Raw genomic sequence first — 13,109 nt, 5'->3', positions numbered from 1 at the left:
TCAGTCCACAGGGACTTGGGTTGGGAACCGGAGGGTTGTCAGTTCGAGTCCCCGTCCAGACCAAATATGGAGCGTGGACTGGTAGCTGGAGAGGTGCCAGTTCACCTCCTGGGCACTGCTGAGGTGCCCCTGAGCAAGGCACCGAACCCCCCAACCACTCGGGGCGCCTCACCAAGGGCAGCCCCCTCACTCTGACATCTCTCCACTTTGTGCATGTATAGGTCCTGTTTGTGCATGTGTGTGTCTTTCAGACCTGTGTGTAATTGACAAGCAAGAGTGAAAACATTGAATTTCCCCTCAGGGGGATTAATAAGGTAAATAAACTTAAACTTAAACTTCACTTGTTCCATTGCTCAGGCGCCTGTGAACTGTGCGTCACATTATTGCTGTGGTGATATAGTATCCTCTTGAGACTGTGTGAAAGGCACACAGTCCAGTTTGAGACTCTGTCAGGAAGAGGCAAGGTTTAAGCCGCTGTGCGCTGCTCTTCATCTGAGGTGGAATACCAAAACCTACTGAAAACACTTCTGATCAGATATGATACAGGATCATCCCGTATTGAATACTGAATCAGTACAGCCTACATGACGCAGTCTGTCCAGTATTTTCATGTACAGAACAGTTAGACTGAGAATAATGTGAACCAGTTTGTTCACATATTGGTTGGAACAGTTCTGTCCTCCCAAGATACATGCAAACCTACGTAACAGCTGAAGGCACTGAGATGAACATTTCAACATTGGTATCAGCTTCGATCTTTTCGCATTTGGACTTTGGTGACTGGATCATCAGATCATCATGTTCAGAGAGACTTTGGGAGGGAAATCAGCGAGAAAAAATAGAAGTGCAGGAGCATGTCCCGCAGATGTTTCCTGCTGAAGCCCAACCCATTTCCCCTCACAAGCATTTTGAAACTGCCAAAACGCTCAGGGGAGGAGCAGGAAACAGAGACAGAGGCAGAGTCGGAGACAAAGAGTGTCAGATAGAAATACAGAAAAAAAAGCACAGCACGTGAAGTTTTGGTAGATATAATTCACTCTGCAGCGGACACCCCACGTCGACATTGTAAGTGTCTCACAATCCTTTAACATTTACCTTAACATTGTATTTTAAAATAATCTGCTGTAAACATTCAAAGTTAAGTTCTGGTTTCCGGCCTGAATGATGAAGTTCAAAGTCTAAAGCAGGAAGCAGGGAAGTGAGACAGAGAGAGAAAGAGCTGTGAAAGAATGAAGCAGAAAGAAAGCCTCCCTAACTGAAGATACGCTCAGCTTCATTTGTGTCCCAGTGAAATCACTACTTAACCTGTTACTTTCCTCAGCAAAAACAGCAAAAGGAGAGTTTTCAAGTTGTAGAATGAAATTATTTTGCAATAATGTCAGCAGTTGGCTGAGGGCTTTTTTTTTCACAGCCTTGGTGGTGAATGTCACCTTTGTACTGTATGTAGCCATGTGGATAGTTTGTGATTTAGTTGCTCTCAGGCTTGTATTATCCACCATCTGTACCCACCCAGAAACAGTGATGGTAATTAGGATTTTGTGAAATGGAGTACTGAAGTACTGAAAAATTACACTTGAAAATTAAATGAATATATGAACCTGTAATTCTTTTTGCCGCTTGTCAAAAGTTTAAAATGGCACCAAATGCAACAGTAACGTTATAAATTTGTCTTTTTTTACAGTTTCTCTGAAGCAAAGAAATGAGTATCTTTCAAATTCCATCTTTCCATCTTACCACAGAATTACAAGTCCCAGTCCCCCCAACAGGAACACATCCCATAATACAGTGTATTATTAACGACAACCTCAAGAAGCTCAAAAAATTACTTAAGGACAACAACATTAATGACGTTTACCCATGCAGAGAGCGTGATGACTATATAACCCCATTGATTGCTGCTGTTGTAAATCAGAGGGAGGACATCTGTGCATTTCTTTTGCAACAAGGTGCAGACCCAAACAAGGCTTCCCAAAGAGGTTTTACACCTTTGCATTATGTCTCAATATCCAAAGCATCACTCCTTTTTGTGGAGAAACTGCTTGAAGCAAAAGCTAATCCAAATGGATCAAATCCAATACAGCTACTCACACCACTGCAGACTGCTGCCATCAGTGACCGGGATGATGTCGTGAAAGTGCTCATATCTGCTGGTGCATCGATACAATTGTTGCCTTTCATTGATCCTGAACATAATATTCACAATGAAAAAATATCTCAGATGGTTCATAACCTTGCATTGCAAGGAGATCAATTTTGCTCCAAGATCAGATATTTCTTGGATGTGGTAATTGCTGTGCAACAGAAATCCATTAAAGAAGTGTTCAAAACTTTTCACAGTCACATGCTGCTGGAGGAACCTCAGACCCATCTGACCATGATTGAAATACTTTTTAATGTGAATGGGCTGAATGCAGAAAAATACCGCCAGGGATGTATTAAATGGCTGAAGGACACTGGAAACCTGAACTCCTACATTGCAGGTGCAGTCAGTCGTTTCCCAAACATTCCCCAGGATTATGTCATTCAGGCAATTTCCAGTTTACATACAGTTTTCTGCACAGTGGAAGACATACCAAATGAGCAGGCTTTGGCTATAATCCCCCATCTACTGAAACAGCTTGGCTCAAAAAAGAGACATGATACATGTCAACTTGCTCTGCAAACACTATATGTGATAACACAGAAGACAAAAGACACAAATGGCTGGGATCCCAACTTTGTTGATCAGTTCTGCCAAACAGTTGCTCCTTTTATAAAGGACCAGCACTCCTCTGACACCAGAGTCTTCACATACGGCGTATTTGCAAACTTACTGTCAGTTAAACATGTGGCCAACATCTTTCCATCAGTGGGGATAACTTCAGTACCTGAGGACATACTGACATCTGCAGACATGAAAATGAATGACAAGCTGAAAGAGGTGCTCAGACGACTGAAAGATCATTTCAGCAAAGCAAACTCAGAATGTGAAGACTCTAAAGCATCACCTGGATCCAAGAGAAAGAAGAAAAAGAAGAAGAAAAACAAGGAAAACTCAGAAAAGCAAGAAAAACAAATCGATGAAGTTTGCAATGGCACAATTGATCTTACAGCAGCTCCTATCATGGAGTCAACTTTGAATATGCAGCCATTCCACATCAACACCACCATGTCATCAGTAAAACACAAATGGGAAGAAATCAGCAAGAGAGAAGGAAGGTGGAGAGAACAATTAGAAAAACTTCTGAGCACTGATGACAGTAAAGTCACCAGAGCTGGGAGCATGAGTTATGTGAACGATGCAGAGTTCCGCATAGCGAAGGGAAGTGATGGCACTGAAGTTTTCTTGGGGCTGAGAGATGACGGCACTGAAGTTGCTATTAAGAGAATGTCCAAATGCAACTATCAGGAGCTGAAGAATGAGGAAGGATTCCTGCGACTTCCAGAGCTGGATCATCCATCTATTGTACGATACATTGACTTTGCAGAGGATGAGAACTTTGGATATCTTGGTCTTCAACTGTGTGAATACACCCTGGAAGAATACATTAAGAAAAAAGATGGTGGTCTGCTGATAAAGAAACTTATTTATGAGGTACTTGAGAGTTTAAAGGTGCTTCATTGTCAAAGTCCTCCAATTCTCCACCGGGATCTCAAACCACAGAATGTTTTGATCGGTAAGACAAGTTCAAAGTATACTGAAATGATGGAATTTAACCACAAAAAATACAAACTCAACAAAATATTTCAGTTTATTTTGTTCAATATATGATAGTGTTTACTGAATTAATCTACAACATATGTTGTGCAGATGTTAACAGGAGGGCAAGATTAGCTGATTTTGGCATAAGCAGACGGTTACCCATGGGACAAACAACTCTACGCACAGGCAGTGCAGGAACAAAATGCTGGATGGCCAAGGAGACTTTAGAAGGAAGACCTGACACACCATACAAGTGGAGCACTGACATACAGGTTTGTTTTCTGCTACAGATATTTTCTTGATGGTTTGGTGAAAAATCATTCACTAAATAAACTTCTATGTAACTTTTCAGGTGGCAGGGATGCTGGTTTATTATATCCTCTCTAGAGGACACCATCCTTTTGGTGACATACCCTTTGAATGTGAGTACAACATTCATAAAGGGAGCTACACTTTAAACCATGTGCAAGATGTGGTGGCAAAGGATCTCATCGAGTGGATGATCAACAAAGAACCAAAGAGCAGACCTAAGGTGGAAGAATGCTTGAGTCACCCCTTCTTCTGGACCGATGACAGGTAGAGATACTTTTATTATGACCAATTCATTCAGGTTAATGAAACTGTTTTGCTTTTCTTTATGCGGATGTTCAAGTTTTGTAGCTAATGTGGGGTTAACAAGACTTTGTGTTTAAAGCCAAGATACTGTATCGCCTCTGTGAGGTTGTGCTTAGAGGCACAGAGGTGCTGTCAGCTATAAAGTATCATCAGCATGCTGCACACACAATGACAATGCTAATATGCTGATGCTAAGCAGGTATAATGTTTACTATGGTCACCATCACCAAAACAAACGTGTTTCAGCGTAAAGCCATCATCAGCATTGATGATGGCTTTACGCTGAAACGCGTTCATCACTCACTGTTCCATCTTCTTTTGTATTTTAATTGTGGACAGAAAACGAACCTGTTTCAGCGTAAAGGCATCATCAGCAGTGATGATGGCGGCTTTACGCTGAAACATGTTTTAATTGTGGACAGAAAATGAACGCATTTCAGCATAAAGCCATCATCAACGCTGATGATGCCTTTATGCTGAAACGCGTTCCGCTTTCTGGCCACAATTAAAATACAAAAGAAGATGGATCAGTGAGTGCCGTCGTTTTGTTTGATTAGTCTTTATCGCAACTGTGACACCTGACATTATCTTGAGACTTTGAGTTGTGCGCACTGTTTCTAAGTACCATTTCCCAACATATTTCCATGGCATCTCGACATCACAATTGTTTTATCAGTATGATATGACGAAAGGGTTTATCTTGTTTATATTTTGTCAAATGTGCACCTGTAGGGAACATAAATTAGGCATCACACAGAGGCACCAATTATGTTGGGAACAACAATATTCGGCCTCACCAAGGGGACACCATTAATGTTGTAAGTTGACTATTGGAAATAATTAATAATTATGATAATAATAATTAATAATTATGTTAAATAAAGTGACTTAAAGCTGCAGTAGGTAGAAAGCCTGAAAACGGTTGATTTTTGAGTCTCATTTGAGTTAAGTTTCATTCGTCTCCACCCTGAGCCCCTCCCTCGCGGCCCCGCACATACTCCCGAGCCTCGGCTCTCCCTCACCGCGCAGCAGCCCGCCCCGCACATACACCCGAGGCTCGGCTCCCACGGCCGACCCTTGCACCTTCCGACTGGGCCCGGCCCCACCTCACCCTTCCCCTCTCCCCGGGGCTCCGGGGAACCGAGTTCTGTCTTCCTTTTTTTGGGTTGTTTAGCCATGTAGGCAGTTGTAGCCAATGCTGGAATAGCTATTTTACTTGGTGCACTGTTCGCCATTGCCGCTTGCTCTCCCCTTCTGCCGGCGGCATGGGAACACGCATATGCAGAAGAACAGCCAATAGGAACACAGTGGTCTGAGCTGACCTTTGATTGGTTGATGCACATCGGCACGATACTGATTCTTTAGAGGCTGAACACAGAGCCATGGTGAGGTGCAGAAACCTATTGTTTGTCTCAGACCTTAGAGGATATAAAATTTTTACTCAATTATACCAAAACAACGTTGCCTACTGGAGCTATAATTAACATTAAATCACCTCGTGGGACAACATTCCCGTATGGGGAAAAATGATAGCCAATTGAAAATATCACTCCCATAAAACACGCTAAACTATTAATTTGGAATTTTGATTAATAATTAAATAATAACCATAACCCAACTAACAATACAACCTGTGTGTGTGTGTGTGTGTGTGTGTGTGTGTGTGTGTGTGTGTGTGTGTGTGTGTCACAGAGACACATAGAAAGAGAGAGAGAGAGACAGAAAGAGAGAGACCGAGACAAAGGCAGGTGTGGTGATCAAAGGGCCGTTTGGCCTACAACACAAAATGGCTGACAACAGAGAACTACAAGATGGCCGAATCAAAGATTGGGGGAGGTGTTTCTCTGACCATGTGGTCAGGACAAAGACAAAGGAAAAGAAGCGGGAATTTTGAGATGCCTCTCTGGGTGTAGCTCTGTTGAAAGCCTATTTGTTAATGAGTCTATGTGAATGTGATTTGTGTTGCAAACGGTCTGGATTAGTGCAGAGATTGTTTAGTTGTGTGCAAGAATCTGTTTGTGAACAGCATTAATCCCCCTGAGGGTAAAGTCAGTTTTTTCACTCCTTTTGTCTAGTTTAGCGAACTAAACACTTAGCTTTGGTGAAGCCAACTAATGACCTATCTGCAAACAATCACAATAATGACAGGGTGGCAGTAGCTCAGTCCATAGGGGCTTGGGTTATAGGTCCTGTTTGTGCATGTCTGTGTCTTTCACACCTGTGTGTTAATGACAAAAAGAGTGAAAAAACTGACTTTTCCCTCAGGGGGATTAATAAAGTATATTAAAAAATAACTCAATAGCCCCTTTTCCAGCATTTCCAGGAACTTTTATTACCAGGAATTTGTTTACCTGGGTAAAATAATTCCCGGTAATCTGTGTGGTTTGCGTTTCCACTGCATCTCAAGGTTCCGGAAAATGTATTCAAATTAGCGTGATGACATAGATGATTGGGCCTGTGCCCTGTATTTGGCTCCGCCAGCTCGGTGTTACACACTGGTAAAGAGGTGGGGCTGTTTGTCTCAGCCAGCAGCAAAGTTTAAAAGTATTTTAAGATAAGTTTCAAACGAAGTTAGTCAACATACAGACACCTGTCATGTGAGCTTTTTAGTAACACTTCGCTATCAGCAGAGCTAGCATATAACGACATAACGTTAGTGTTGGTGGATGAGAGACTGTGGATGGAACATATTGAATATTGCTGTCTGCATGTCTACATGTTCGTGCCTGCTGAACACATGTATTGATAAGGTACTGGCTGCTTACCCACTAACGTTTAACATCACCTACAGTAATGAGTCTAGCTGCGGTAAACTCGAGTCATTTTCGAGTTATCTTCACTTTGTTTCCAAAGCAGCCGCTCAGCTGTTCACCGGTTACCGTGTGGCGTCGGCGTGTGTGTGTGTGTGTGTATGTGGAGGAGATTAGCGCCGGCACAAAAGAACCGATACCGTTAGCGCTTATCAATACTACGGTCTCTGATAATTTAGCCCCGGGGCTAATTTAGTACCAGGTGTTGGCACCCATCCTTAATCAAAACACAAACGAAGTGAAGCTTGTAGAAATGAAATAAAGTCTACAGGGGCTGCCCATACCAGGAAATGTGGAACGCTGCAAGTGTGTGTGTTCCACCGATCAGTGTTCTTCGGCAAACAGCCCCACCTCTCAAGAATTCTGGGTAATCTGAAAAGTCCTACACCCTTACTAGGTACTTTTTTCAGGGTAAATTTGGGGTTGAGGGAAAGTTTTTGACCCAGGTAATTTCGGTGGAAACGCACGGAAGTTTTTCAAAATTCCAGGTAATTGATAGAAGTTCCTGCGATGGAAAAGGGGCTAATGACAGCATTAAATCACATCCTATCATACACACATGACGGCAGGAGGGGACGGCGGTGCGTGAATGGATTTACCCCTCCCACTTGTAGTAGTTTTACTGATATTTCTTATCCCGTGCGAATCGGCCATTAATATTACTGACGTCCTGTGGTAAAGTGACATTGCCCCACGTGCCCATGTAAAACTAATCCCGTCCGAAAAGTGCTTTTGTTGTGTCCTTTCTTCCAAAGGTGAAACTCAGAGGAAGCTGGAGAAAGAGAGTCTGTGAGCAATTGCCCTCCCTTTAGTGGTTTGGGGCAATGGCCTCTGAGTTGGTCAGAGGTGGTGTGTGCTGCTCGGCATGTCATGAGCAAGAGAGCATCTGGGCTTTTCCAGGCCCAGCAGAGAAGAGATGTAAGAGAAAGACTGTCTGAAGGGAGCAGACCTTCTACAGATGCTTGTGACATCACAGAGTCACATGTCACTGTAGCAGTCCTGTCCAATCAAGTTTTGGGACTTGTGTCTCACTGAGGTGTGAGGTGACCTCCTGTAGAGATGAGTGTCAAATAGCTGTCTTTGTTTGAAGAACAAAGAGCATGCAGAGAGGAAAAGCTTTCACATGTCCAGTTTAGATTTTAACAAATGACAAATCATCTGTGGTCCTGTGAATCCCAACACACCCAAAATGTATATTTTATTTTTCAGGAAAGTTGAATACTTGATAAAGATTGGAAACAGGAAGGAGGCTGAAAACTGTCGAAATGCTGACCAGGAACTGATCTCTTCACTGGAAAAATGTGCTGAGGATAGATCCTTCCAACAGTGGAGAGATAAGGTGACTGCAACATAACAACTTCATTCTTCATGTGGAACCTAACTAGTTTGTATTCCTGAGGTCCACTTCATTATCTGTAATCATAACTAAGGTTTGGCATTACAGTTTCCACCAGAGTTGCTCCAGAAGATGGATGGCAAGAAGAAACCCTATCCTGCAAACACATTTGGGTTACTGCGCTTCATACGAAACCTCCATGAGCACTAGTAAGTCAGTTTTGCAGTTGTAACATTTCATTCCCCTGAGCTCCACAAACAAAATCCCATTCACCTTCATTGTATTGGGTTGAAGGCAGATAAAAGTCAGAAAATATGCTCTGAAGACTGAGCCTGATAAGTTGTAGTTGTTGGTGTTGTTTCCCCATTGTTTCACTGATACCTTGGTGTGAGTTTAATCCCCCTCACTTCACTTTAACACTGACCTATTTTACACCCACATTGGTTTTTGCCAATGTCTGATCCTTTACTGTTTTAAAATGATTTTGTTTTTTTTGCCCTTATGATGATTCTGGATTAAATGTCCAGCATTTTACCTCCTTTGATACCAAAAGAGATACATTAGATTCCTGGTCAGTTTAGTGCTAGTCGTTTTATTGTTCTAAAATGGTTTAGCAGTAGATGATACATACAAAAATCTAAACAGAATGCATCAGTCACAATGTCTATGGTAAGACAGCACACAGTGTAATCATGGGATCACGGGTGTCATTCACAAATTAGATGACTATCAAATATTTGTAAGCCGGGTGTTCATTATTACTTTATGTTAAAATATTCCTTTTTGCTTGCAGTGAGGAAGATGCAGCCCAAGTTGATTTGATGAAGATGTTTCCTGATCTCTTTGGATGTGTTTACAAGTTTGCCAAGACCCGAGGATGGAATTCAGAGACACCTTTAAAGCAACTGTTTCAAAGAGAAGACATCACCACCAGCTTCACAAAGCTGTCCATAAGTCCTGAGGAGAATCTGACTGTCCCAGTTCAAGAGTCTCAATCCAGTGACCTGAAAGTTGAAAAGGACACAAGTTGAAATCAAAAAAGATCAAGGACTTCAAAATGACTTTAGAGTCTTATTAACAGTCAAAAGTTTGTATTAACAACAAGCAGTTCTGATGTCATATGGTCCTTTCTGACAGTTATAGTGTATCGCCCATATGTCAAGGTTTTAACAGCACAGGGCAACAAGACTGCACAAAAAACCAAGTGCCATGGGTCTTTTTCACACCTGACATTATCAGACTCATAAAAGGAAAAGCACAGTTGTAACAAATAACATTAACAAAGGCTGCCCTCTATTGAAGTGTCCCAGTAAGCCATGACAATGTGACCAACACCAGGGGGGTATTCCAGAAAGCGGGTTTAGTGAAAACTCTGAGTATGTTAACCCTGAAATGAGGGAAACTCTGGGTTTTCAGTTCCAGAAAGAGAGGTAAATCAAACTCTGAGTCAATCACCATGGCAGTTGACTCTGTGAACATAACCTGCTTGACGGCAGGTTTTCATTAAGAAACCCTGAGTTTTTCTCTGTCTCCTCCCTCTTACACGCTGTTTCATTTCCTCATTCATTCAGTCCGTGTCAAAGCTTGTATCGAAGTGCATTAATTAGCGGAGATTTACCGTCGGTCACAGTCTAAATCCTGTTGGGTATTAGTTTGTTACTCAGGACTGTCTTAAGTTACTGAATTTATGCACATCAATCATTTCTTTTTCGCTTTTTGTCTTTACATTCAAATATTACACAACGAGAATTCACCCTCAGCTCAGAATCAAACCTCTGTCCTTTTATATTTATTATTTTTTATAACACTGTGCACAAGGATCAGACTGTCAGTCTGTTAGAGCAGCTCCCAAATGTTTATTGCACATAATGTGTAGGTCTAATTATTTAAATTTTAAAAATTGGTATGAAGCTTTAGACCATAGCTTTAGACACGTAGTATCAATGACTAATGATCTCTATCACTGATGTCATTGGTCGCACTGATGGAACATAATTCCTATAGCCTAATATTGGGGATTATATGTTAATATTTCTGAGTGAGCAATGATGCAGCATTTCAGCGTCTTTAAATTTACTACATTTGTGGCTGAAATAAAGTCACTGAATGCTGTTGAGTCAAGATACAAATAGATGTGCAACATTTTAAAATCTGTATTTTAACCTCAACGTCTTTTCAAGTGCAAATCACCAAACATATTTTTACTGGGTCAGACTGTGAGTTTACAGTCATGTCTTTATGTCTTTGATCTATAGCCTAGCCTATATGTTTTAAATCTTCCTATTTTTCAGTTGCTGCCTCCTGTGTGTTTCCCCATCAGGTTAAATCTGTACAAATATATTAATATATATGATTAATATAATGTAGCCTAATGTATCTACAGCCTGATACACAGTCAGATTCCACCACTTTATCTTCATTAAGGAAATGTAAGTCTAATAATTGATGAATAAACGGACAACACCGAATAAAACTTTTTTTTAATTAACTTTATGGTTAACTTATTTACACTTCGCTCTGACTCAGGCTCTTGTTTTAAAGATAAACGTGCACCGTCTGCGACACATGCATTAATATCTCTACATCCACTGGATTAAAATGGAGGCGCTGTCTTTTATTTACCTGTTGCCATGATGAATCATGGAGTTGGAGCTCCACTGATGATGGCTTTTTATTGTCGGCTTAACTGAACATACTCAGAGTTGACTGAACTAACTCAAATCAGCTGTTCTGGAACCGGTTATAAGATACTGTGCAGTCGTTTAGTTTTAAGGGACTTTCTTTTTACTTTTTACTTATTTTGAGGAATTGTTCTTGACCATTAATATTATTATTGTTACTATTGTTATGTTTGACTTTTTTTGTTTATATTTTACTGCTGATATATTTTTGCTGATATATGTGTACAACATTCATAAAGGGAACTATAGTTTGGATCATGATCATGTTCTGCAACACTGACAGGGAACATTAGAATAATTTGTTATCAAGGCCAATAAATTGTAATTCAAACAATTTGCTATTATTTCTATGTTTTGTAGTTAGCATAGGCCTCATACGCTGGTGTGAGAGGCTGTTATTTTTGGCACGGTTTCTTCTAAATGCTAACACAAGCATGCTAACATGCTGATGCTTCCACACTGACCCACATCACACCTATATTCATGCCAACATCAGTTACTGCAAATGTCTGCTCCTTCAATTTTTCTGTCTTTGTAACACAATTTCTCTTTCTGTTTGCAGTCCAGAGGAAGGAAGCGGCCAAACTTGACCTGATCTCGATTTTTTGGACGTGTTTATAAATTTGCCAAAAGCAAAGGGTGGAATTTGACGTCACCCCTCAAGGAAATGTTTAGAACAGTGCTTCCCAACATTTTATGCCACCCATAAAGCAGGAACATGTCACAATCTCAGGGTCATTGCCACTGTTCAATTTAGGGGGGTATTTATTCAGAGGTTAATGAGCCCTGCCATAACTCAGTTTATCTGAAAGAACTGCAGCTAACTGCAGTAAGACCTGATGCTGGGTTGTTGTTCATAAGTGCTGTAAATTCTACTCTTGGATATTGCAGGTCTGTCTCCTCTAAGTTTTCAATGTCATTAGGCAGCTAAGGCAAGAACTCTGGTTCACTGGCAGAATTCCTACCCTGGAGAGATCCTGCACGTGTGGCCATACAGCAACATATGTGTAGCGGATGAGATGGTGACTACAACTTTAATTCCCAGAGAATTTTGATAATTAACTGTTAACTAAAACTGAATTTTTTTTTAGGATCTGTTTATATGAACTCTGGGTAACAAATGAAAATGAAGTGCCTAATTTGACTTAAGACTGGGCCTGAAGAGAAGGAATCACAAAGGTTTAAGGTCCCACATTGACAGTTTTAAACAGTTTGATTAATCTGAATCCAGCAACTAATTAATGAAAGAAAAGAGACTTTTAGACACTCTAAAATTCCACAGGCTGGGATAAAATATATTTGGGTAGCAACCTCAGCTTGGTTTAATGTGCTTAGAATTATCCAGTCATGTACTATCAAATCAAGACACCAGTAAAAATGAAAGTGATTAATCTGTTGATTTGTTCTCAGGTAAATCTTTGCTCAGTATTTCCATCAGTGCCTCCTTTGTGTTGGTATAAGCCAAGGTCACAGACATTGACCTGAACTCTAAAATTTCAGGTTGGAGCTGTTGGAGTGGTTCTCGGACGTGCATGAAATATTTAATGTTCAGAAATTGCAACCTTAGTTCTGTCATCAAAATCATAGCTGTAAGGTAAGATTTTCAAAATTTAAATCAATAGTATTAAAGATTTGTAAAACTTTGTCCTCACAGAAAATGCAAGTTTTACAACATACAGATGCTCTTATGATTTTTCTTTTTGGTATATTGAATGTTATTCTCAGAATGCACTGCCTGTATAAACCTCAGTAGTCTATCTAAATGAATGTGTAAAAATATGATTTTAAAATGGGTTTTATTATGTTTGTCTTATAGTTATCAGTCAAACACTCTCAGCGCACCGAGCATGTTGATATGCCATACAAGAAAATAAGAATCAAGGCCGACGTAATTTGCATTTTATAAAAAATATGTGGCTTCTTATTTTTCGAAATATGCTGAAAGTGCATTTTCACAGTGACAGGCTTTTATTGTGAAGGAAACC

The 13,109-nt window shown here is 40.6% G+C and overlaps 1 protein-coding gene across 1 annotated transcript; it reads left to right on the top strand.

The window, feature by feature from the left end:
• The first annotated feature begins 940 nt into the window (after positions 1 to 940).
• LOC125883546 (uncharacterized) lies at positions 941 to 11,651 on the top strand. The gene is made up of 7 exons (XM_049567901.1): positions 941 to 1,065; positions 1,682 to 3,656; positions 3,791 to 3,954; positions 4,035 to 4,258; positions 8,317 to 8,446; positions 8,552 to 8,652; positions 9,237 to 11,651. The coding sequence occupies exons 2-7, from the start codon at positions 1,700 to 1,702 to the stop codon at positions 9,472 to 9,474; spliced, it is 2,814 nt and encodes a 937-aa protein (XP_049423858.1). The 5' UTR covers positions 941 to 1,065; positions 1,682 to 1,699; the 3' UTR covers positions 9,475 to 11,651.
• Positions 11,652 to 13,109: the final 1,458 nt, after the last annotated feature.

Source organism: Epinephelus fuscoguttatus, linkage group LG23 (genome assembly GCF_011397635.1).
Source record: "Epinephelus fuscoguttatus linkage group LG23, E.fuscoguttatus.final_Chr_v1".
NCBI lineage: Eukaryota > Metazoa > Chordata > Actinopteri > Perciformes > Serranidae > Epinephelus > Epinephelus fuscoguttatus.
Note: the sequence above shows the minus strand (reverse complement) of the source record. Positions and strands in the feature narration are given on the sequence as shown.